This window comes from Barbatula barbatula (assembly GCF_947034865.1).
Source record: "Barbatula barbatula genome assembly, chromosome: 20".
Taxonomy (NCBI): domain Eukaryota; kingdom Metazoa; phylum Chordata; class Actinopteri; order Cypriniformes; family Nemacheilidae; genus Barbatula; species Barbatula barbatula.
In genome coordinates this window covers 18,330,198-18,355,459 of record NC_136783.1, presented here as the reverse complement: position 1 = coordinate 18,355,459, position 25,262 = coordinate 18,330,198, and the positions used below count along the sequence as shown (strand labels likewise).

General features: G+C 38.5%; 3 protein-coding genes across 8 annotated transcripts in view; 2 read left to right on the top strand and 1 right to left on the bottom strand.

The window, feature by feature from the left end:
- slmapa (sarcolemma associated protein a) overlaps positions 1-3,382 on the bottom strand; it is a 39,751-nt gene extending 36,369 nt beyond the window's left edge. For all 4 annotated transcript variants that reach the window (XM_079482881.1, XM_079482879.1, XM_079482878.1 and 1 more), the window contains exon 1: positions 1,928-3,382. In XM_079482881.1, the coding sequence (XP_079339007.1) occupies positions 1,928-2,125 (198 nt within the window). In that variant the 5' untranslated portion in view covers positions 2,126-3,382. The remainder of the gene's footprint in view (positions 1-1,927) is intronic.
- Positions 3,383-5,156: 1,774 nt separating this feature from the next.
- Positions 5,157-18,247, top strand: dennd6a (DENN/MADD domain containing 6A). 2 transcript variants are annotated; one of them, XM_079483405.1, is made up of 19 exons: positions 5,157-5,529; positions 6,654-6,692; positions 6,780-6,822; positions 9,363-9,475; positions 10,052-10,132; positions 11,279-11,384; positions 12,380-12,459; positions 12,566-12,625; positions 12,735-12,790; positions 13,075-13,197; positions 13,468-13,563; positions 14,198-14,292; positions 14,702-14,767; positions 14,869-14,933; positions 15,010-15,099; positions 15,204-15,257; positions 15,353-15,462; positions 15,557-15,734; positions 15,949-18,247. In XM_079483405.1, the coding sequence occupies exons 1-19, from the start codon at positions 5,320-5,322 to the stop codon at positions 16,078-16,080; spliced, it is 1,797 nt and encodes a 598-aa protein (XP_079339531.1). In that variant the 5' UTR covers positions 5,157-5,319; the 3' UTR covers positions 16,081-18,247. The 2 variants fall into 2 exon arrangements, with proteins under 2 accessions (XP_079339531.1, XP_079339532.1); XM_079483406.1 differs by having other exon boundaries at positions 5,183-5,529; positions 14,705-14,767.
- A 951-nt stretch (positions 18,248-19,198) lies between these two features.
- On the top strand, positions 19,199-24,171 carry rrp9 (ribosomal RNA processing 9, U3 small nucleolar RNA binding protein). 2 transcript variants are annotated; one of them, XM_079482489.1, is made up of 15 exons: positions 19,199-19,431; positions 19,560-19,645; positions 19,732-19,838; positions 19,970-20,037; positions 20,131-20,172; positions 20,259-20,385; positions 20,592-20,716; positions 21,259-21,351; positions 21,653-21,753; positions 21,869-22,003; positions 22,174-22,236; positions 22,345-22,490; positions 23,336-23,415; positions 23,622-23,695; positions 23,940-24,171. In XM_079482489.1, exons 1-15 carry the CDS (start codon positions 19,351-19,353, stop codon positions 24,031-24,033), a joined length of 1,422 nt encoding a protein of 473 aa, XP_079338615.1. In that variant the 5' UTR covers positions 19,199-19,350; the 3' UTR covers positions 24,034-24,171. The 2 variants fall into 2 exon arrangements, with proteins under 2 accessions (XP_079338615.1, XP_079338614.1); XM_079482488.1 differs by having other exon boundaries at positions 19,202-19,431; positions 22,345-22,499.
- The last annotated feature ends 1,091 nt before the right edge of the window (positions 24,172-25,262 follow it).

Here is a 25,262-nt window from a genome sequence, read left to right as displayed (position 1 = left end):
AAGCAATAACAAAAATTAATCTAATAATAGCAAACACACAAATTCATAACAAACCCTAATGGATTTCTCAACGTGATATAGAGCCCATTCTCTAAATTACGTTCAAACATCACATTCTTCAATAAAAAATAACGTCGATATAAGTTAACCTTGGTCCAACTTGCTTTAGCAGTAGAATTTGAGCTTGCTTATACAGAATGTACTCATCCTGTCAGCTCTCCACAACATGACGCTTCTCGTCCGGTGTGCGACTCCGTTAACTTACATGCTGCTTTTTTACTGAAAGCCCAACTCTAACCGCTACAGCCTTGTACATGCAAGATTCACTGTTTGATCTCTCTGCCATAGTTAAACTAGTGTGTGTAATAGCCTCTGTGTCTCTGATAAGCACGGCTCTTTAAGCTCATGCACCGCTGTAACGTTGTTTTCATTTTATACAGGTTGCAACGGTTCCGTTCCGTGCAACAAACACGCTGTGTAACGGAGCCTTGCAATTATTTAACCGTGACATTAATAGTGAAATTCGATAATCACTGCATCGCTAGTCCGAATAAAAGTGTCAGCCAAATATTCCTGTTTTATTCAGTGAAAAGTGAACTGCTTTTAAAGGGTTAATTGCCTAACCTCCTTTCATAGCATACACCACTCCCTTATTTCAGACACCACACCTCAATCCACATAACACAGTACAGTAACCATAGAAGCAATTATTTCACAACTCAGTGATGCCAAACCACCTTATTGCAATACAAAGACTTCCCCTTTTGAATGTCAGGTATTTGAAGGCAAAACTTAACACCTACACTTAGACACAAATAACACTATTTACCAGTCTAAACGGCACTGGTAAATAAAGATGTGCTACAGCTATCAGTACAGTACACACAACCATTCTAATCCTTTTTCTTTCCCCAAGAGTCAAAGCAGCGTTTAGTAGCTGTGCTGAAAGCCAGGATAAGCTTCCCTAAGGGAGCAAACAAGTGTGGCCTAAGACAAGGTACTGTCAATGTGTCAGTCAAATGTAGACCAGCAAATAACCAAAATTTCGCTCAAATATATTTGTACAGGTGTACTCGAAACACTCTGCAACAGGCAGCTAAATCCCTGCATATGTGGTATTCCAAGCACTGGACTAGCCAAACCTCCGCTTTCGGCTATTACATGCTAATAAACTTTATTGAATGTCCACTGGGTTCAATCTGAAAACATCAACACATGAAGAGAAAAAGCTGTCTTTATCTCCTGTTTAAAAGTCCTAGTCTCAAAACCTGACAAGTGGGATGTGTCAAACAGTTCATCTGTTGCTGTAGGGTCACCTTATGTGCTGTTCTGCATGTGATGACACAAACTATCACCTTTTACTTGTATATTGTCACATAAACATCACATTACACATTATTTATAAGAAAACATATGCCTTTTACATTTTCTTGGTTCACTATAATTCAAAGTAAAAGTATAAGTTGTAAGACACACTTTATGTTTGAACGAAGCTTCTTGCAGAAAACAAATTATCAAAGTCCCATTTATTCACCTCAAGCACACTTTCAGCTAAACCTTTTCTAAATGTCAGATTATAATGATAATAGATGTGAAGTTTAATAAGAACCAGTGGTTAGCATATTTGCTTAATAAAGAACAAATACTTTTAAAACAGAGACTGTCTATTATATAAAAACAGCATGTTTGCTGGTGCAATATAACCTGCTATGTTGTCCAATGCAATGGTATTGATACAGCTAGGCCTATTTTTCAAAAGCCTGACACATGCTTAGAAAATCTCAGTAAATCAAGACAGCTCATGTTGTACAGACACCACGAAAGGCTTTTTCATCTACATGTCAAACAAGCAGCTTACAGCCAATCTGACCTGTTCTGCCTGCTTCTAAAGGCAAAATACCAGCAAAAACACATGACTTTGACTTACCTTTCCTGTCTTGTGGTCGAACCACACCTGAGCGTGATTCCTGGACAGCACCTTGCAGTCGAAGGTGGCGTTATTCTGCGCAGGGCGACACCGGGCCACAGAGCGCCCGATCTTGACCGGCTCATCCAGGTAGACGTGACGTTCCTGAAACGGGTGTGAATTCGGGCGGCAGGTGAACACGGCCAGCGCTGAAGGCATTGAGGATGGTTTGGGAGTGTTACTCCAACCAGAGACGAAAGACAGGTCTTCTTGATCCAGATTGACCGATCGTTCCGAATCTTTTTTTTAATGAATTATCAGTTGTCCTGTGTTGGTCGTGGGACGGACACCAATGTACATAGTATTTATAACAACAAAAATATATCAACTGTGAAAAAACACAAGATTCTTCTTCCAAACCGACTACATAACGTCTACAAACATTCCAATTAGACACTATGACTTCTTGCCCCCCTGCAAGACCCCCATGATGCCCGACCAAGCCCAAGAGTGTGTCAAGTGAAGCTGCCCACTTCCATTCAAATCTCTCTTTTCATATGATAAACTCTGTTCAAAGCGAACTGTTAAATCTCGTTTCCCACACAAAACATCCCTATTCTCCGTTACAACCATATGCCTGATCAGGAAACAAACCACTTAACAGGATTGCTTGGATTGATAACCTGTTGGGTCAGTGGACCTGTCCCAATAAAACACGCCTATCCATTTCAACGGATTCTGAATTATCACAAACTGCATTAATATGCGCTAATGTCACTAATGTTAAACCACTAATGAAGGTTAATAACGTGAGTGGTTCAGCTCAATATGCAAGTACAGATCAACAACCCACCACTCCCCAAAACAGATTAGACACTTAGCATGAAAACAAAAGCCTCAAAGACTTTATAACTTAATGATTCACACAGTATTAACTGCACAGCTTTACTTTGGGGATTAATAAACGGCGATCGCGGAGGTTGTTTTCCTGCTGGCTAACGTTACCTTCATATTAGCACGTTAGCTTCGCTGAGGTAACGATGGCCTTAATCGTCTTCCTTGCTACCCGTCCGGCCCGGGAGCGACTCTACGGATATTTTCGAAAGGATTTAGCCGTGAAGACCTGTCTTTCGTACGGTATTTTTGGTCCACCGAACTTTTCGTAAACGGGGAATTACGCAAATCCAGTTTAAGCTCGCGAGCCTGGCAACTAGCTTAGCGAGCGAAGAGATGCGAAAATGCCCACAAATGAAACTCAAATGCGAATAAAGTCCGTGACACGGTCCCACGTCAAACCACGGGGGTCTCCGCTCCGGGGAACGTAGAAAGGTTAAGGTAAATGCGTTAGGATAATCGAGAATGAAGTCGTCCTCTTGAAGAGAAATACACACACACAAACCGGCCACAAACCGCCGCGGGGCTCGCGCACCACCGAGAAAGGGGGCGGGGACTCTGCTTTGACATGCACTTGGGGGCGGAACTGTTGTACGAACAAATGACGTACCAGATTCAGAGAACAGAATTACGTCGTTCACATGAAATGGAAATAGATGTTAAACAAATTAAATCGATTTATACAAAATCTAAAGGGGATTGTTTTTAATTAATTACATATTATTTTAATTATTAAATTATTGTGATTGTGAAAATTTAGTATATTCACACTAAACAAATTACAATACACTAACATAGCAGCTTCAGAATAACGTTTTAAATTATTGCAGCAAACTTTAAAGTATTAATGTGAAATTTCTAATGACCAAGTCTTGTTAGTCAAATACAAATATTTCAATCAACTTTTTATTCAAGACACAAAGGTCCATAGAGACAACACAGTACGGATATATATATATATAAATACAGGTACAAAACAATACAAAAATACAAAACAATACAACAACATATGGGAGTGAGACCGATGGGGTATCATTTATAAAAACATATACAGGCTTCGGGTCCAATGTTTCCAAATAATATTTATATTATTTAAAGTATCTTTTTTGCTACACTGCAGCTCTACACGCCCGTCTCTCAACCATAGGTATTTTATTTATCTATGTCACTTTTAAATATTAAGTCATATTTATTTACACAAGATCATGACAAACTGGTGGTGTATATATATCATTCTAATTTTGAGTAAGTATCAAATGATGGCAAACAGGGGAGGGTTCACTCAACGTTTGTTTGGCCCAACAGACTAACACTTACATAGCACAACACAAAGCACTGACAAAATGAAAGCATTTGGAAAATAGTTTCAGGAGGCAAAGTTATTTTTGGAGTTAAGGAAAGTATTCCCTGGAAAGTATCTTTGTTTTAAAAAAGAACGAGAGGGTTTCAAAGCAAACCCCACCCCCAGTCTCTCTGTTTGGATCTGGAATCTGTGGGCTAAGTTACACTGAACATCTGCCACACCAAATGGAGCGTGCTGATTTGACTTTAATGTCTTACTTGAACTAATCCGATTGCTTTATCTTGGTTCTTATGTGATCAATTAGACGTAATTATGTCCATCTATGGTTATACTACACAATTTAAAGATTAGACATTTATATCGCACATTTGAAGCAAATATGGACGAATGGTTTTGTTAAAGAGCTACATCATATCTGCTGTTTCAGCATTTGGGGACTGTACATTAATGTTCATAGTATTAATGTTCATAGTACACACCTACTGTCATATTTTCATAGAACATACCTACTGTAAAATATTTTCATAATCCATGCCCACTGTATAATATTTTCTCAATATTGTACTATTCTGTATTTATTCTAACTGTATATCCTGCACTTGCTAATTCACTTCTGGTTAGACCTACCTAAACTACATTTCGTTACACTGTACTGTACATATGTGTAATGACATTAAAGTTGAATCTAATCTAATGTAGCATATCAACACTGAAGTGTCCTGCTGATGGGAGAATCATGTAATGCTCAAATTTAATTACTTTCAGCAAGACTTGCACAGCAATGTCTATAAGCCTTGGGACTGAACGGTTTGACCAAAAATGTTTCTGATTAGATTAAAGAAATTGGATTAAAGGTAATTATATAAATGTGGAAGTATGTGGTTTACGTGTGCACAGCTGCTTGAAATGTCTGTTCGACGTTCGTTTTATGAAGAATTTAGTGGCAATTTCATGACAATTTAGCGGTATGTCACAATGGTTGTTGATCCCATGTTTTTTGATGTAAAAAGAATTAGTCCATTCAATAAAAACCGTATACCCTTCTCAATCTAAATACTGCGTGTGCGCTTCTCCAGATCAGGTGTGACGTAAGCACGCGTTCTCCACGCAAGCGCCGCCCCTTCATCCTAGCCGTGTTTGTATTTACAGCTCAACTTTCCCAGCTTTTATCAATAAACCGCGTCCAAGCTCAAAGGAATCGAAGCTACGCAACGACATGGCCTTTCGGGGGTCTGAGGAGGTGGAAGAGCAGCTGGAGGAGCCTGAAGAGACGCTGAGAGTTTCTCCGGCGGAGGAAATGCCCGTCGACGGGCCTCCGGTGGCGGAAGAACCGGAGCCGCTGCTGCTGCCGTGGGACCGTTTCTCCGCCTGGCTTCACTGCATCTGCGTCGTCGGCTTTGATCTGGAGCTCGGGCAGGCTGTGGAGGTACCGGACACTGGCTTGTTTGTTTTTGTACGACTCAGTTGACAGCTGTGAACTGGCCTGCTAACCGGCTAACTGGATGGAAGTTAAGGGGAAACCTGCTAGCATAAGTGGCTAACAATATGGTTGACTCGTCAAAGTATAACCCGGAGTTTACTTCCACATCCCATGCATGGCTGGCAAACCCTTCTGTAGTCCTTTCTGATCTAGTTCACTGCGTGTATTTCCTCTGAAAGTATATTTACTATGATTGCAGTTTTATTATAATACATGGCAGTGTACTGAGGAGTTTATTGGCACTGTATTGCATTATGATCTACATGTTTGAATGAGGCTTTATTGTTTTAAAGGCACCTCCTCCACCTACACTTAATACAGAAGTATTGAAATGCCCCCTTTTAATGGAGATGTTTGACCACTTGGGTCATTTCCACGATCACAAATCTAAATGCTTCAGTACAGAATGATATTCTAGAGAACCGTGTGCTTCAATTTTGTGGCAACGGTATGGGCTGTACTCTTTTCAATGCCGACATGATAATTCGGCTGTGCACAAAGTAAGGTTAAAAAATAAATGATTGATTCTATTGTGGAAGAACTTGACTGGTCTGCAAGTCCTGAACCCAGCTGAACAACTTTGAGCCAAATGTTCATTACACAAATCCATCAATAAATTATACACAGGCCAGGGTAACAGTCACGTAACAACAGAAAACGGCCTTCCTAGACGTGCAACAAAGATGATGACAAAATTCCTTAATGTGAATTTGTATAGCATAAATATTTGTTTTGATTCGATTTACTGGAATTGATAAACATGTTTTTTGGAGGCGGCGTCCCAATACTTTTGCACATACTAGTTTAGCTAAGAAATACTTTTGTACATGAAAAGGTTTTGCAGATTTCCTTCATATTACTGTGTATTACACTTGGCTCCAAGTGATAGTTAGTAACCACAACATGTCAAATGTAACCACAGCCGATTTCCACGCTGCTTTATGTTTTTGATGGTCTTGCAGGTTTGTCCGTGGATCAGTCTTAAATTTGTCTCAATAACTATGTGTATTAGAAAATAACACTGTCACGGTTTCTCTGCTATAATGTGCTGTTGTTTTTCTCTACTGCAGGTGATCTATCCTCATCACTCCAAACTTAGTGAAAAAGAGGTAAGAAAGCTTTCTGATATGACCACCATGAATGATGTTAAATCCAGAGCCTGAATCCTGAATATTCTGCTATTTCTCTCATTTCAGAAAACCAGCATTTGCTATCTGTCATTCCCAGACTCTAATTCAGGTATAGTATGTTTCTCAATATAAGAACCTCGCTCTAACTTCTGTGGCTCTTTCTGCATATGTTGTAAACCATATCAAATAGATAAAATGCACAAAGATCAGGCGTTATCACTGATGTCCAGTCTAATCTAAGTCTAACTAGTCTAAATTCAGTAATAAACTGATGCTACGGAAATGTATTCAGTTATATCAGAACCGTGTGGTTTATAGATATGAGCATTTTCAGCTTCGGTAAGCATCTTTGTGTTATCTGAAGCAGTTCAGAGTCTTGTCATGTTACATTTTCTTGAAGGCGAGTGTATAATGTATATGTGTGTGTTTTGCTGTAATAGATGTTTCATGTAGTGGAATTTAATTCATGAGGACTGCATGACCTGTGTGGGAATAATCCTCGACATTCTTCCTATCTACAATAATAGGATATTGGACTTTAGCCCAATATCTACAATGGCACATTTGTAAATGGGGTGACGTACTAAGGCTGCTCGATTGTGACACAAATCATAATCGCGATTATTTTGGCCAATATTGAGATCCGGATTATTAATCCCGATTACTCATTAACTTTTAAAACAAAATAGAGAATAAAAAAACTTTGAATGTAATAAGGCACAATAATCGTTTACCTCGATTATTTTCGAGTAATTGCACAGCCAGTATGCAGTCAATCTTTTTCCTTAGCTCAATGTCAGGGTTGTAATAGGCTTCGAGGATGACAAGAGTGGCCTGTTTGTTCTCATTGTAGGTGTGTGAGATGTTTACTCACTGCTCTAGTATAATTTTCTGGTGTGATATTGATCCTGTTCAAGTCTTTCTGAAACGAGAGAACCTGGTGTATGAGGGGAACAAACTCATCATTCTGTTCGCTTCAGTTCTCAGAGACAAAGTACAATGCATCATGAGCAGTGCGGTATGGTACGGTACACTATCAGACGGGGTGTAACATATCATGTTGAAAGCAGAAATGATGACACCACGTGACTGTGTATCGTGTTTTACAAACGGGTGGAAGCCAGTCGGATCTGAAATCTGATTCATTGAAGCTGTTGTAAAATAGTTGATGCGTGTTATGTGTCTTTTATCGTATTACTGGTTGAAGTGAACTGCGCTATATTTTTCTAAACCTGATATACTCTATTCACATTCGTTCCCTCTCTCATGACATCATCGGCTCATGTTTTCAGTCGATAATGCTTCCCGTCTGTGTGTACCGTCTCAGGATGTCTGTGGTTCAGGTCGAACATAAGGACATCTCTTCTCTCATGCCATGCATGATGCGATCCGCTCGTGCTGCAGGAATGGCATGCAGGTTGCTGTGGCAACTGAGTTCCTTCCACCCCGTCAGAAAAGCAGAAGTGCGTCTGTTGTGTTGTTCTATTTACTCTCTCCAAAGCAATGCGTCCAATAATGAAGTTGTTTCACTTGCGTTTAATAATGTGACTCAGGCGGTGTATGTCTTTATCTGTGATGGATGAGACCCTGTGTATGTAGAGCCGGAAGTCATTTATACTGCACACTGTAGAGGGACTTTTTAGACGCAAATACAGAGCATGTCAATTTTCATTAGTTTGAACCATTTCACAAGTTTGTGTTACTATATTTTTTGACACTTATGAGTTATTTGCACAATAAGTTTATTTGCATATTTTGCACCTAGTCACATTAATATTCAATTACATTAATGCATTACTGGTTAGTATGTTGGCTATTTTACTTCTTATACAATCATCATTTACAGTCTGAGCTCCTATTGTATATTTTTATCTGTTTTAACTGTTTACCTTAATTCAATGATTTGTTTATGCATAGTTTTGTATTTTGCTTTTGGTTGGTCAATCACTAGTGTTTGAAGTGTGTGAACGTTGTTTTTATAAGCCCGGTATTATAAAGCAGGAGGATGGGGTAATCCATAGTTCACTCCCTGTAGATAGATCCAGTAATCCGGTTTCACACTCACAATTTCCCTGTTCAGTTCGGCCCACACACACATCACTGTATGTCAAAGCCGAAATAACATCCAAAAACACAAACAATAGCTGACCTCACCTGCACCCGAGCAACAGGGTCTGAGAAATACAGATTTAAATCAACCTGCTTTCAAAGGTTCTGTTTTATTCCAATGTGGATTATATTGTCTGGAAGGTTGCTCGTATAATAGATGTAAACCCTGTTTCTTTGCCTTTAAAGGCAACAAGAAATCAAAATTGTCTTTATTTCCTTAATACATGATTGTGGGTGTTAATTCAGTGTTCGTGTTTCCAAAGACAAATTGTTTTCATTTGGTAATCTTTCACCAGATTGTAATAACTTTCTGAATCATCTTTTGTTTTTGGCTGACATCACTTAAGCCTTACCGGCTATGTTACGGGCTATTGAATCATTTGAACCTATAGCCTAATAGATATTTAGTTGTACGGTGTGGACTTTAATCCAGGATTTTAATAATAACAGCAATTTGCAAATAACAAAGGATGCAATCTGTATTCTGTACACACCTTTTACAGTCTAGTGAAATGACGGCGTATGTGTTTCTGTTCTCAGGTTGTCTGGGGGACACGCAGTTCTGCTTTCGTTTCAGACAGGCAGTGGGCAGAAAATACTCTCTTGGATGTTTCCTCGACCACTTCGACCGGGATGCCCCTGTCTGTCTCAAGGTCATAATGCTGATATATAAATAAAAACCTGTTAATGCTGCATAAACTATCCTGGGGTGCGTTTCCTGGACATCGAAATAACTCGCTGGTTAACAACCATAGTACGATGCTTCGTTTGAGAAACTAACTAGCTACTCATGACTGTTTCATGAAAACATAGTAACTTTGTCGCCCAGGGATTCCCACGTAGGCCCCCTTTTAAAAAAAACAACGCATCTTTTTTCTTGACAAACTGAATTGGGTTTCAGTTTGTCAAATTGAATTGGGATGAAACGCATTCCAGGACAATTATATGATTATTTATTTTGCAAAAATAGCCAAAGTTATTTTATTTTTAAATTTCAAGTCATAAGACATAGTGTTTTGAAGCAGCTGTACTAAAATGAATGGAAATGTTCATATTTCCATTCCCCTGTGGCAACCAATTCATGACTGCATCTCAACATTATATATTTGTGTGTGGTATATGTGTGTGGTATTTACAATCAAGCATTGATAATAATCAAACTGTAAGGATAACCAACATCTTGCAGGTTGCTTGTATTGATGGAGATCATGTTAACCTCTGTCCCGCAGAGAGATCAGGGTTATTACTACGGCTACGTGTACTTCAGACAGGTGCGAGATAAGACACTGAAGAGAGGCTACTTTCAGAAGGTAATGCAGAGACGATCGCTTCATTGTGTTCCAAACTATCAGTATCAGTGATCGGTTTAAAGGGACATTTGATAAATTTTTTCATGCCAACAAACACATCCAATTTTCCAACCTGAAAAGAAAAAGATAATTGCATCTTATATAAATATATTTTGAATACAATTTACAGGGTTTGCTTGAATGTACATAGAGAACCTTTTCAACCATTGTAAAATCGCTGTATTGTACGCGGTTTATTGGTTCTCATGCGTGTGAGGTTTTACATGGAAACAAAAATGTTGCTGAGGGCTCACACACAAGTCTCAACACAGACGACTTCTTCTCTGCCTGCGAGCAGAAGTGTGATTCTGCTCTTACACCAGAAAAAGTTATTTGCACCCTAAAAATAGATACCAAGATTACCCGAGAGCTCTGGAGCTTGTCAAGAGCCTTTAGTTATATTTAAAGACAGATTTCAACACCCTAACAGAGGCTTTTCTTGAGCCCAGTCTGGGGTCTTTCTGACCGAGAAGTGTGAGACTTTAAAGGATTTGTTCATCCAAAAATGAAAAATCTGTCATCGTTTACTCACCCTGCATACATTTCTTTGAACACAGAGAAAGAAATTTAATGAAATGCAAGCAATTCTCAGTTCTGGGACATCATCCACTACCATAGTAGGAACAAAAATGTTGTATTTTTTTGTTCAGTTGAACACATAATGAGATATTTGAAAGAATTTAGGAAAACAAATAGTTCTTGGGCACCTTTGACTACCATTGAATTATTCCCACTATGGTAGTCAATGATGTCCCGGATCTGAAAATGACTAACGTTCTTCCAAATATCTTTCTTTGTGTTCATCGGAGCAAAGTAATTCCAGGTATGAGCGTGAGTAAACGATGACGGAATTTTCATTTTTGTATGATCTATTCCTACACAGTACTTCAGTGAGCTCTGAGGTTGTTGGCACAAACCCAGTTTATGATGGTCTCTGGCTTGAGCTCTTAGGGAATAATGCCCACGAAAGTCTGAATTCTGTCATCGTCTTGGACATTGTCTTTTTCTGGTGTGAAATGACTGAAATGTGCTCAGTATTATGAACAGTGATCTTCAGGATGTTGTCAAATGTTTTCTTGTTTGACCCGTGTGATGTGTCTCTTCTAGTCTCTAGTCCTCATCAGCAAGTTGCCGTATGTCACGTTCTTCAACTCTCTTCTGAAGCTCATCGCCCCTGAGTACTTTGAGAAACAAGAGCCATGTTTAGAAGCCGGTGAGTCGCAGAAATTTGAAGAAAAGACTTTATATTGCCAGCAAGTTCAATTTGACTGTATCTCGGATGTTAACCAAACTGAACAGCTATCAGCTGCTACATACCAACAAAAAACATCCCAATAAAAAACAGCATAGTTACATCCTGGCAACCACGAATGGCTTGTCAATCACTCAGAATTTCTCGTCAATGACTATACAAAGATTTAGATTTAGAGTGATAAGTAATATTCTGTCATCGTTTACTCACCTTCTTGTCATGTCAAACCTGCATGACCTTCTTGCTCCACAAAATATTTTGAAGAACAGCGGTAGCCTGCACTCATTCACTTGCACTGGTTTTGTGTCCATACAATAGAAGTGAATGGGTGCCGACACTGTTTGGTTTCCAACGTTCTTCAGAATCTCTTCTTTTGTGTTCTGCGGAAGAAAGTCATGCAGGTTTGAAATGACAAGAGGAGAGTAAATTTTGGGTTAACTTTCACTTTAAGGTGGACTCTTAAAGTCACCGTGCACCATCGTGTCGTCCGAGTTTAGCAGCTTCTGAAATTTGAAAAGAAAAAGGAGGGCGGGACTTCATGATGCTCTCCCCTAATTGGTTGGATCGTTGTATCACAAAGCTTGACTAGATATTGATAAAATGGATAAAAAGTAGAAAAATAGTTGATTTTGTTCAACTGAAGAAAAAAGTAATGAGATGGCATGGGGTGAGTAAGTATGAAAGAATTCATATTTGAGTGAACTGTTCCTTTAATTTGGTAAACAATCCACCAGAGAACCCTACAAACCACATAGCGATGTGCAAACAGACGCTCCGAATTGTATAACCACACCCTTGCAACTGCCCTGAACACTGTGGCAACACGTTTTACACACACAAATCCAGCTCATACATATAAAACATAAAAAAAATGCAGTTTGTGTATCACATAAATTAGTTTTAACGTTGACCTCTATTCACCAATAAATATATTTTATTTTATTCATTCTTACAAGCTTGCAATGACATCGACCGGTGGCCCACGCCGAGCCCTGGGAAGATTCTCACACTCCCCATCATGGGCGTGGTCATGAAGGTGAATTATTTTTCATTCTTCAGTGATTTGTTTAAATGCTAGCTTTGACTTTGAAAGGTCTTTGAAAGGAACACCTTGAACAAAAACCTTCTTCTGTTCTCCTTAGCTTCGCATCCCCACGTGTTACGACAAGCCTGGAACCTCACAGCTCGTTCAGTCGGCCCCGGTATGAGAGCCATTAGTCTGCCAGGCCTGTAGGCGATGGTGATGTGTCATATGCTTTGGCCGTTACATCAGATTGTTTCTTGTAATCGAGTCTCAACTTTGCTCTGCAGGGTGACAATCTGGTGTCCATCGTTCTGCCGACGGTCCATGAAGTGGATCTCTTTAGGTAAACCACATTCAATGTGCCTACAGTGTATGCAGGGCTCTCACTCCAGTTTCATGTGGAACTGGTTTTAGATTATTATGTGTCGTCGGGTGCCTGCTGCTGGGAGCTGAGAAAATTGCATGTCCACAAAAGTCGTGTGGCATGAAAACAAAGTGATTTACAAATGAGCGAGCATTTAAAAACTGAATGAATAACTTAAATGCACTGTTGGGAACTTTAAATAAAAGTATCAGCGCATTGCTGTTTTGTTATTTGACTTGTATTGTTTGTATTTTTTTGCGCAGGTGCTTCTATCCAGTCTTCTTTCATATTCAGATGTTATGGGAGCTGGTGTTGCTGGGTGAAGCTCTGGTTGTTATGGCGCCATCTCCAGCAGAGTCTTCAGAGACGGTCTTGGCATTGGTCAGGTGGTACAAAACTCCATTATAAGTGAATTTAAAATAACTTTACATAAGTCAATCTAGCGCTTTTGTCATGTAATTTACGCAACACAGGAAGTTTGATGTTTTTGTCACAGTGTGGGTGGGCTTGACAGCCGTGTAGATCTGATGAAACGCTATACAGTGTGTGTTATATACATGCATTGCTCTGTCAATGCAACAATTCTTCTTACAGAAGAGCAAGCGCTGACTTGATCCCTTTTAATGAAAGTTACATCTCTCTTTCTCTCTCTGCAGCTGTATCTCTCCTCTGCGTTACTGCAGTGATTTCCGTCCGTATTTTACCATCCATGACAGTGAATTTAAGGAGTACACCACCAGGACTCAGGCACCGTAAGTGAACGCTAGACAGCTTCCGGTAGACCTCAGCACAGAATGAATAACTGTTGAGTAGTTTTAACTGAATTTTATACAATTAATATGCAAAATGAATATTAATATAAAGAGCATACGAAATAAATTGTTGTATTATAACCAAACACAGACCGAAAGTCTGTGTGTCAGATGAAACCATCTATACAGGGTCCATTTACAGCTTATTCTGATATATATTTATCAAAATACAATACATTTTAATGCATCTTTCATTATACTGTTTAATATTAATTTGTTTGCTTACATTTTCAATGTTGTGCTCTTGTGAATGGTTATCCTGTACTGAACGCTAGTGTAAAAAGTCTAGCTTTCCTGTAGCTCAGTTAACAACGCAAGGTTGTGGGTTGGATTCCAGGGGATTGCAGATACCTATGTAAAAAATGTATAGGACAATGCTATGTAAGTCGCTTTGGATAAAAGCGTCTGCCAGATGCCTAAATGTAAATGCAGTTCAATGTGGGGTATTCGAACGCTACACAAGATATCTAAATCAATGAATGAGGTTATTTCTGGATTTAAATCAGGAAACGTGTGTGCTTTTACAGTTATTATGTGTCTCTATTAACTGTGTTTGTTTGTTTTTGTGTTTTAGGCCTTCTGTCATTTTAGGAGTGACAAATCCGTTTTTTGCCAAAACTCTCCAGCACTGGCCGCACATCATCCGCATTGGAGACATGAAGCAAACAGGTTGATTTTAAACATTTAACTGCATTTTAAGAGTTTGGTTCCAAAATGAGTTTCCAATGAATCTCATTCAAAACGCAGTCGGTTTGTTCTGATTTAAGCCAAATTAAGTAACACAATAAAATACAATAAAAACATAACATGATTTTTGAACCTCATTTTGGAACCAAACTCTTCATTTATAGTTTATAATTTTATCCTAATCTTCATTGACTTAAAAAAAGCTCCAGGATAAATGGTTAATATGAATATGTGGTATATAAGGTATATATGCTATGAAATGCTTTGACAAGCATCATTTTCTTCTATGTTGACATATTTCATCGTGAAACAAAGCTGGAGCTGCTTTTCTAAGCATCCAGAAGTCTGAATTTAGTCAGCCCACTGTTTAATCCTAAATTATTTTTTAAAGCAGAGATGGCCAAACAGATGAAGGTGAAAAAACTAAAGAATCTGAAGACTTTGGACTCAAAACCTGGTGAGACTCACACTCACAGATAACCAGAAACTTGAGAAGATCTATAAAACATTCTCTAGGCTAAATAACTGTAAGATTATTTCTGTCCCGTGTCATCACAGGTGTGTATAGTGCATATAAACCTTTCCTGAACAAAGACGAGGACATTATCAAACAACTCCAGAAGGTCAATCTCTGTCTGGTTTATATTGGTACACATGTATTCTTTTGCATATATTAATTCTATTTGCGGTTCACATCAGGGGGTTCAACAGAAGCGTCCCTCTGCTGCCCAGAATGCCATTCTGCGGCGATATTTCCTGGAGCTTACACAGAGTTTCATCATACCACTGGTAACGATGTTCATTTACATACAAAATATGCTAAGATAATGCTAACGGTGTTTGCTTTGAAAGCCTTTAGTGAATTCTCTCTGTATGTGAATGTTGGTTTGCAGGAGCGTTACGTGGCCAGTCTGATGCCTCTACAGAAGAGCATCTCTCCCTGGAAGGTACCACTGAAACGTGTGATTGGATTGAAACGATCTGTATTTGAACGTGTACTCTAGTTGAATGTAAAGTAAAATAGTTTTGTCTCGTGTGCTAGAGTCCTCCTCAGCTGCGGCCGTTCATTCAGGAGGAGTTCATGAAGACGCTGGAGAAAGCTGGACCTCAGCTCACCTCACGTCTCAAAGGAGACTGGATCGGCCTATACAGGTGCACAATCTGCACTCAAAGGCTTTTTGTAATCCAGCACATTTAAAAGAAGAACCTAATGTCCACTCATAAGCACCATTGTCGGTTCTCTCAGGCAGTTCTTGAGGTCTCCAAACTTTGACGGCTGGTTTAGGAACCGCAGGAAGGAGATGACACAGAAGCTGGAAGCTCTTCATCTGGAGGCCCTCTGTGAGGAAGATCTACAGCTGAGAATACAGAAACACACAGAGGTTGAAACTGTTGACCTGGTGCTCAAACTGAAGGAGAAACTGGTTAGTATTTCACTCTCTGTGTTGATGCTTGTAATCCTAAAGTTTACAGGTGATTTTTAATGGTTTTAAGTTAGATATACAACCAGAGTGTTTTTATCAGAGAATAAACACGGAGAGGTCGATTAGGCGTGAAAGAGAGCTAATTCAAACATGAGTCGGCCAATCAGAAATAAGTATTCCAGAGATGTGCAATAAATGTTTTAATGTTTCTTAGACGCAGGCCGAGAGAGATCCACTTCCTGTCAAACCAGGAACTCTGGGCAAACTGCAGGCCCACATCGACACCATCATCCTCTCGCTTCCGGAAGACCTGCAGGGCATCTTCCATAAACCTCCGAGCCCTTGACCCTTAGCTGACACTTAAACAGTCCAGACTGTGACATACATAGGGTTAACATACACAAACACCTTCCACGCGTGAGTGGCAGAATTTCTGCTGCATCCTCATCCAAGTGCACTTGTTGCCACGGACCCGAATGTCTAAACTGCACGGACGACGGGCTCGGGAAGAGAGGGAGCAACGCCGGCAGAAATGACACATGCTTTATACTGTAAGTCTCACTGTGTGAGATGGACATTCCTTTTCGTTTTTAAACATGAAGTTGCTTATGACGTTCTAAAGATCATGAAACAGAATCGTGGACCTAGGCGGTGGAAAAGAAAAATGGGACACCGGTCATACTAAAGGAAGTATGTTTCCACTTGAAACTAGTTTGGTGAAGCTTGTGAAAGCTGCTAAGACAATTTTACCCTAAAATCAAAAGAGAAACAGTAGAAATTTGATGTTGTTTAAAGAAAACGAAGCCTGTTTTAGGACCTTTAAATGTGTTTAGGTTTAGTTTTTCTCAATTTCAATCAACACGAAAACGTATCAAGTCTTTAGAGTTAGTTTAAAATATAACCTTGAATTCGGAAAGAGGAAACGCGTCTTAAGGAGTCCTAAGGCAACCATGATTTCTTTGTAAAAAAAAAAAAAGATTTGGGGTGAAATCTGGTATGTTTCCATGAGAACCTGATCATGGTTATATTGCAATAACAGACAGACATTATATTGTATGCACATTATAAAAAAAAACTTTTTAACACATGAGATGCTTACAGAGACAATAATGTGAGTGTGTTTTGCCTCGAAAAGGTCAATTATTACAGGTTTCTGGCATTAACTACACCATGAAATTCAGTGACTTTGATCAACTGATTTTTCACATTTTAAATGTATTTAATGTGTTTTTTTTAACTGACTCATAACAGAAAGTAAAATCTTTAATTTGACAAGAAAGATCTCTCACACCTTGAACAGGTTTGGTTTTCACATCTTGACCCTCCAGCGGCCATGCAAACCTGCCGCACGATGTTTCTGGTCTTCATTTATCCACAAATCATTTATGGTCTTTCAGAATGACACTGTAGTGGTCTCAGTTTTCTTGAATGTAGTGCGTCCTGCTTTAATGTCATTTGACAGGATGAAATTTCATCATACTGCTGCTTGATGCACTTTACCTGTCAAATGTGTCAGAAGACGATATTTAAATCAAACCACAAACGATAAAACACAAATGCAGAAACAACCAAAGACCGTCACACTTCTGTTTACATCTAACAGAGTCATTTACACTGTTTTCATGCTTGTGTTTTATCAGCAGATGGTGTAACGTGTGGTCAAGTGTAATAATGTCACAGCGGATGAACGGTTAGAACGCCTTACAAATAGACTATTTCAAACAAAGCTGTTCTATTTCCTTCTCAATGATGATCAGTAGTCTAATGCTGATGTAAACCTGTGATAAAACTGGTTGTTGGGCAACCATTTATGTTTTATAATTAAGGAACAAACCTATTTTAACTTGCTTGAATTTTATAACGTATATTCTGATAATGAGCAAATAACAACATGCTTTTGACACGACGCCTGTTTGTTATACTGATGGAGATTTTCTAACGGCTGTATTTTTGATCCTGGTCATTTCTATAGGTTGTCATTGTACAGAATGTGTAATGTGTTGCTGTGGTAATGTTATAAAAGGATATCAATGGGAAATCAGGATTTTTGGTCATGCTGATGTTCCACCACACTTAACATGAACCAACAATGAAAAACAGCATAAGATATACAGCATATATGAATGTTAGTTCATGTGATCATTTATGTAATATCTGGTAACATGAGATAATGCACAATAACAATTGTAATGATATTTGTTTACATTAACCAAGATTTATAAATGCTGTACAAATATATTTCGCATTGTTCGGTCAGGTTAGTTAATACATCGTGTTAATGAATGAAACCTTATTGTAAAGTATTTTTATGCAACTATATGAAACAAACCATTGAGTTATTTTGGCATAGACAATATTTTTCTATTAAATCCCTAACCACTGCTTTTGATCAATGACATTATAAACGTCTGTGACACTTTACAATAAACAAATGCTGAAAGTATTGCATTATTCTGTTACCCTCATGAAGAACAAGTTTATTTTTTCCAGTTGTAAATAAATGTCAATATTGGAGCTGTGTTGTGCATAAATCTCTTTATTTAAAAAAAAATACAGGTTTTCGTTCTAATAGTTTGACATGAACACATAAATTACTTATTTGTAGGTTATTTACATTATTTGCCAAGAACTTCGTAACCATGCTCTCCATACGTATTGGCTAGACTTAAAAACTACTGTAACTTTTTACACATTTTGTTTTTAATAAAATGACTTGACATTACTTCCTGCTTTAAAGGAAAGTCTTCCTCTATGTTCCACAGAAGTAAAAAGTCAAACAGGTTTAAAGAGCAAGAAATACAGTTTCCAAATGAACATACGTGTTTATATTAAACATGATAAACTCCATACATGGTGTCAATTACCATTTATTTATTACCTTATCTTATCTTACCCTGCTATGTAGGAAAAATCTGGACATAAGATAATATACTTGTTCATTTGGTCAGCGGTGGTTTACCTGGTCAAAACAAAAGCAATATAAACCTCTGATGAGTTCCATTACAAATACTATTATGATAAATCAACTGTTCAGCATTTAATCCATTTTAAAAACCAATACAATTCCTATTATAACCACAAAATCCATTTTCGTGGAGTTCCTGGGATGTCTTCTATAGTTATGATTTATAGTCCATAAGAGTTTTGATACGTCCACCTGTCAGTCAATTTCAATGGGCGTAAAATAATAAAATATATGAAGAGTTTGGTTCCAAAATTAGATTTATTTTTGTTGTGCATTCCAGTTACCATCAATAAAATGGCAGTTGGTTTGGTTTTATTTAAGCCATAATAACTAAACAACACAAAACATGATGAAATAACATGATATTTAATCTTTGAGCGTTTTGGAACCAAACTCTTCATGTATATATATATATATATATATATATATATATATATATATATATATATATATATATATATATATATATATATATATATATGTTGCTTTTAATACCTCCGCTCCTCTAAGCGGCGCTGTGGTGCACATGCGCACATGTGAAACCTCCGAGAATCCGCGTGTGTTTGTGACCATGTGAGTGCCACTGAAGTAGCTGTAAAGTACATCTATCAGGCCTGTACTTTCTTAAAAAGAGCATAGTTTAGCTCCATAATGTCGTCTTTCTTTATAAAGAAGAAGGTCCCGTCTGCGGCTTTGAATAAGGGAGATAAATCATCTGCTTTTAAAAGAAAGGTAGGTTTTTGTTAGCTCGTAGCACTGAGACATGCATTTCTATTTCATGTCTTGCCTTCTTATTACTCGTTTCTGTTATCGTTTGTCGAAACATTTCGATCATTGTCGATGCATTTTTGCATTTTTAGAGTAATACAGACGATAGCAAAGCGAGATCAAAAAGGTCCAGTAAGCGAATGAACGAGGAAATCTCGAGTGACTCTGAAAATGAGGGGTAAGTCATCGACTACACTGTGCTCTGATGGATGAAAACCGACATCCAAGTCTTTATTTCTTTAAAACGTTTCTTATATCTTCCAGTCCAGTGGCAAACAGAAGACAGGATGAAAATGTTGAGATCGATGAGACGCCACAGGAGAAGAAACTCAGGCTTGCCAAACTTTACCTGGAGCAGCTGAGAGATGAAGGTGTGTATTCACTACGCTGTCTGTTCTCAAAGCAAGATTGTACTTGATGTATTTTGCAGATGCTTCTATACCAGCTGAACAGTGAATTCACATTATAAAGTCCATGTGAAATATTTCTTCTGATATTGTAGAGGAGAAGAAAGCGGAAGAAGAATCATTTGAAGCAGACTTGATAGCCGAAAGACTACAGGACGATGTGGTATGTTCACTTAATGCCAACGCCGTATGTAGATATGCTTTGGGATATATGTTCTATCGTTAACAATCAATCATTTTTCTCCAATCGTCACAGCTGGAACAGAAGGGCAAACTGCAACGATTGATAGCCAAAGAGGTGAGTGATGTTTCGTGTGGCTGTAGATTTATATCCAGCACTATTTCGTCATGTTTGATTGCCAAAACATGTCTGTTCATCACTAGCTCATCGCTCCAGAGCCAGAAGAGATCAGGCTGTTGAGAGGACACAAACTGTCCGTCACATGTCTCGTCATCACCCCGGATGAGAAATACATCTTTTCCGCAAGCAAAGACTGCTCCATCATCAAATGTACGTTTCTTTTCAATTTTCTTGAAGGGTGATTGTGATATGCACATTATTTAAACCGGTGTTATTTTCACTCCTACTGTTGATAACGTTCAATATAGTACGGTTTTCTTTATAGGTATAAAAGTAATTAAATGTAAGGAGATTAAAGTTTCATAGATTTGGCTGCTATACTAAATGAAGAATGTACGTTATATGTGTATGTTAAGGGGAGATGGAGAGTGGAAAGAAGGTGCATAAGATTCCAGGTGGACATAAGGCAAAAGAAAGCAAGCAGGTGGGACACAAAGGGCATGTGCTGTGTATGGCCATATCCTCTGATGGCAAATACCTGGTGAGAAGAGTTTCTGGATTCTGTTTTTCTCTGTTTCTTTTGTGTATGTATGTATTGGTCGGATAAGACAAACCTGCCCAATAACTGTCTGCTTGGATATAAAGAGCTGTTTGACTGACATGTATCACAGGAATATATCATCATTTAGTCATTGGTTATATAGAAAAATATGTTACAGATATAACCACCGCAGGTTTCTTGATTAGATTAGATTCAACTTTATTGTCATTACACATATACAAGTACAGTGTAACGAAATGTAGTTTAGGTCTAACCAGAAGTGCAGTTAGCAAGTGCAGGATATACAGTTAGGATAAATACAGAATACAATAGTGAGAATATAATACAGTGGGCATGGACTATAAAAATATTTTGCAGTAGGAATGTTCTATGAAAATATGACAGTAGGTATATACTATGAACAATATATACAGATGACTATATACTATGAACATTAATGTACAGGTGGATATGAACAGACTTGGCAATGTAAAGCGATGTTTTTGTTAGATGTGTAAGCTTTCCTCTTTTTTCTGTAATAGGCTACAGGAGACATGAATAAATTCATTCTGATTTGGGATGCTGCAACATGTAAACACCTGTACAAGTTCACAGGTCACAGAGACGCTGTATCGGTGAGTAAAATGGCGCTTTTCCACTGCACGGTACCGTCAGGTTAAGTACGACTCTGCTCGGTACAGCTCATTGTCTTCACTTTGGCTCATTTGCTTTTCCACTGCAGTTTGGTACCGCTTCAAAGTGGGTGGGGATTAAGTACCCATTGGTAAACTCCCAAATGTGAGCTGTACCGTACTGTGCAATGGAAAAGGGCCAAAAGATGCATACATTACCTACAAAGAGTTTCTGATTTGTCCTTTTCTATCATACGAAGATTTCTTTATTTTTGCATAACAAAGCTCCATCTCTCCCCCACAGGGTTTGGCATTCAGAAGAGGGACCCATGACCTCTACAGCGCATCACACGACCGCTCTGTGAAAGTGTGGAACGTGGATGAGAACGCATATGTGGAAACTATGTGAGTAGCACAACAACGTAATGGCGATGCCTTTAGAATAGACGGGCACTGAATAGAAGCTGAGGTTTATACACAATTTAATGATTCGTGTGTGTTCATTTGCACCTCTCCTCAGGTTTGGCCATCAGGACAAGATCACTGGGCTGGATTGTTTGAGCAGGGAGAGATGTGTGACCGCGGGAGGACGAGACGGAACCGTCAGGGTCTGGAAGATTGCGGAAGAATCGCAGCTTGTGTTTAACGGACACGAGTGAGTTTAAGTGTTGCTATAAAAACCGAGTTTTTAGTTTTCAACTAGTAATTTCTAGGGAAACCTTTTTTCTCAATTCCTCAAGTTGTCTTGATATTGAATGAGCTACAACTTAAAGAATCCGAGCAGTTTTGTCAGTTTGATCTGTTGTGTCTTTTGTCTGTCTAAAGGGGATCAATTGATTGTATCCAGTTGATAAATGAAGAGTACATGGTTACAGGAGGGGATGATGGGTAAGTCATCTTTTCTAAATTCGAAGAGCCCTCTCTGGTCAAATAAGTTTGCGTAGTACACTTTCTCATGATACCATAATCGCATTTTACTTCTGATTTGTTTTACAGTGCTGTGTCGGTGTGGACCGTTAATAAAAAGAAGCCGCTGGCCACGGTGAAGCAAGCCCACGGTATCTGTGGCAACAAGGGTCTGGAGCAACCCCGATGGTTATCGTCTGTGGCGGCGTTGCACAACTCTGACACCGTGGCATCAGGTGCTTCAGGTGCACACACACACAAAATAGCACACGATTGGCGACAAGCAATTTATTTGTGCATATACACAGACAGTATTATCCACAAGCACCTCATAATCTGCTCTGTCGTCCTTCTGTATTTCCTTACGAGACCCCACACAACGATTAACATCAAGTAGCGCTGGGCGGTATGACAAAATATTACATTTCTGTCGAATGAAATGTCAACCGTAAGAGCTCGTGCAGGGATCTGTGCGTGCATATAAAACAATCATTGTCACTTATTTCTGAAGTCCGATTGCTTTGGTAAAGCTGTTAATAGTTTTAATGTTTAACTTGAGGCGTTTCGCTTTGTGAAATGCACGATTATGCTCGCCGCTTACCCTCGTTTTGGGAGATGCGTGTGGAGTCGCCAGAGACTTGCAGTGGAAAGACAAGCGCGAGAATAAACAAACACAATAGAAATGGGCATCAAATAGAGAGTAAAGAGTGATGAAGACCTACAGTACAGACCTCATGAACACCAGTTTATAACACCAGTCATATACTGTACTCTCATTGTTTGTGCATATATTCATACTTCATTTTTAGACATGTTGTCTATCTTCCTACTGTAAAAATATGATATAGTCAGAAGATAAATAAATAGTAAATCTCATTATCAGAACATAATCTTATATCTTTTTTATAACTTGCCTACATTTTAACTTTGGAGAGCATTTAAATGAACTGTAATGATTAAATGAATGTAAGAAAAATGAGGTATAAGATATAGATTTATAATGGAAGATTGTTACCTTGAAATAGATTTTTGTCCATTACGGCCACCCCTAACATCAAGCTGCATTGTTGTCCTTCCACAGGTTCCCATAATTCATCAGTGCAGCTTTGGATGTGTGGGCAGGGATTCAGAGGCCTGGAGCCTCTCTTCAGCGTCCCGGTGGTGAGTAATATAAACTAGACTGGATACTACTGTGCATAAAGGTTTTTTGCATGGTGCTTTATTTGATGCGAATGAATAATATATTGATCCATTGAAACACAATGGCTGTGTCTGTGTGCTACTCAAATGTGCACGTGTGTAAAGATCTCATACAATGATTGTGACCTTTCATGAATGTTAATGATTGTTGTCACTGTTTATTACAGACGGGATTTGTAAACAGCCTGAAATTCTCCAGTTCAGGAAAGTTTCTGGTGGCAGGAGTTGGACAAGAGCACAGGTGAGTTATAGAAAAGTGTGATGTCTGCTTAATCTAAAGTAAGGATTATGTCAATTCTGCTGATCATTTAATCCTGAAATTGTTGTTTTATTTAATTGGTCGGTTCATGTGCCCTCCAAGCATTAAGTGCAAAAACATTCTGCCACCACGAGATGGCAGTCAAGCATTAGTTGTGTCTTTTATTATTCACACGATTGTATTATTCTTGAATTGAGCGTGTTCTGTTTTGCTCTGTCTTTGTCAGATTGGGCCGATGGTGGAGAATAAAGGAAGCTAAAAATGGACTGTATATCATTCCACTCAAAAGAAAAACTAAAGAGTCTGAAGTTGTCCAATAACATACCCTTATACAGAGGACATGACATAAATGTAGATTGTAATGAAGTTTTTTTTTGCCTTTTTGTTTTCTTTAAACGACAGAACATGATGTGAAACAGAATCTAATTGTCATTAAATTTCTATTGTTGTTATCAGTATTTTGATCTGCTGTCCGATGTAGCAAGTCGGAATAACACTGTTGCATATGATCACCAAATATGCCAATCGAAGACTTTTATTTTTACAAAATAATTTATTTACATATATTACAATAGTAACATCGACCGCTTCACATTAAAGTTCACATTAAAACATTTGTAATACCACTAAGAATTAATTGTTTAAAAGGGAAATAGAGAATATAGTTATGTGACATCTACACTATTCCAAACATGAGACGTTTTTTCACAATACTTAAAAGACAATCAACTCCTCCGAATGAAAGTTTACAATGTTACCACCGAACTAAAACAAGATCATTTCTCACAGTCTGCCATGCACTGAAAATACAGTGTCTAAAATCACACACAGTTATGTTCAAAATAATAGCAGTAGGTGTAGTAGAGTAATAGAAAAGCAACGGTCACGACATGCGTTCTGCTTATTCTGTGTAATTGAAACATTAACTGAAAAGGGCGTTCAGATAATAGCTGTGTGGATTTCAGTTATTGAGGTAAATCGTTCTGGGAAATAACTGGTGTCAAGGACGAAGGCAGCAAATGTTCTACTGTGCATTTCTCTGAAAATCTGAGTAAAAGTTGTTGTTCTAGACATTGTTCAGAAGAACGACGTACTTAGATTAAAAAATGTATTGAGAGAGGAAAAAGCATATGAAGAAGTGCAGAAAATGATATCAAATGCTTTAAAATGGCAGCCAAAACCAGAAAGACGTGGAAGAACCATTCGAATGGATAGAAGAATAGCTAAAATGCATCATCTCCAGGGTGATCAAAGAAAGTCTGATGTTACCTGTGAGTACTGTAACAATTGGAAGATGCCTATGTGAAGCCAAACTATCTGCAAGAAGCGCCTGCAAAGTCCCATTGTTGAAAAAACATCATGTGCTGAAGAGGTTACAATTTGCCAAAGAACACATTGACTGGCCAAAAGAGAAATGGCGCAATATTTTGTGGTCTAATGAAAGCAAGATTGTTCTTTTTGGGTCTAAGGGTCACAGACAGTTTTTAGGCGACCTCAAACCCTGAATTTAAGCCACAATACACTGTAAAGACGGTGAAGGACGGTGGCG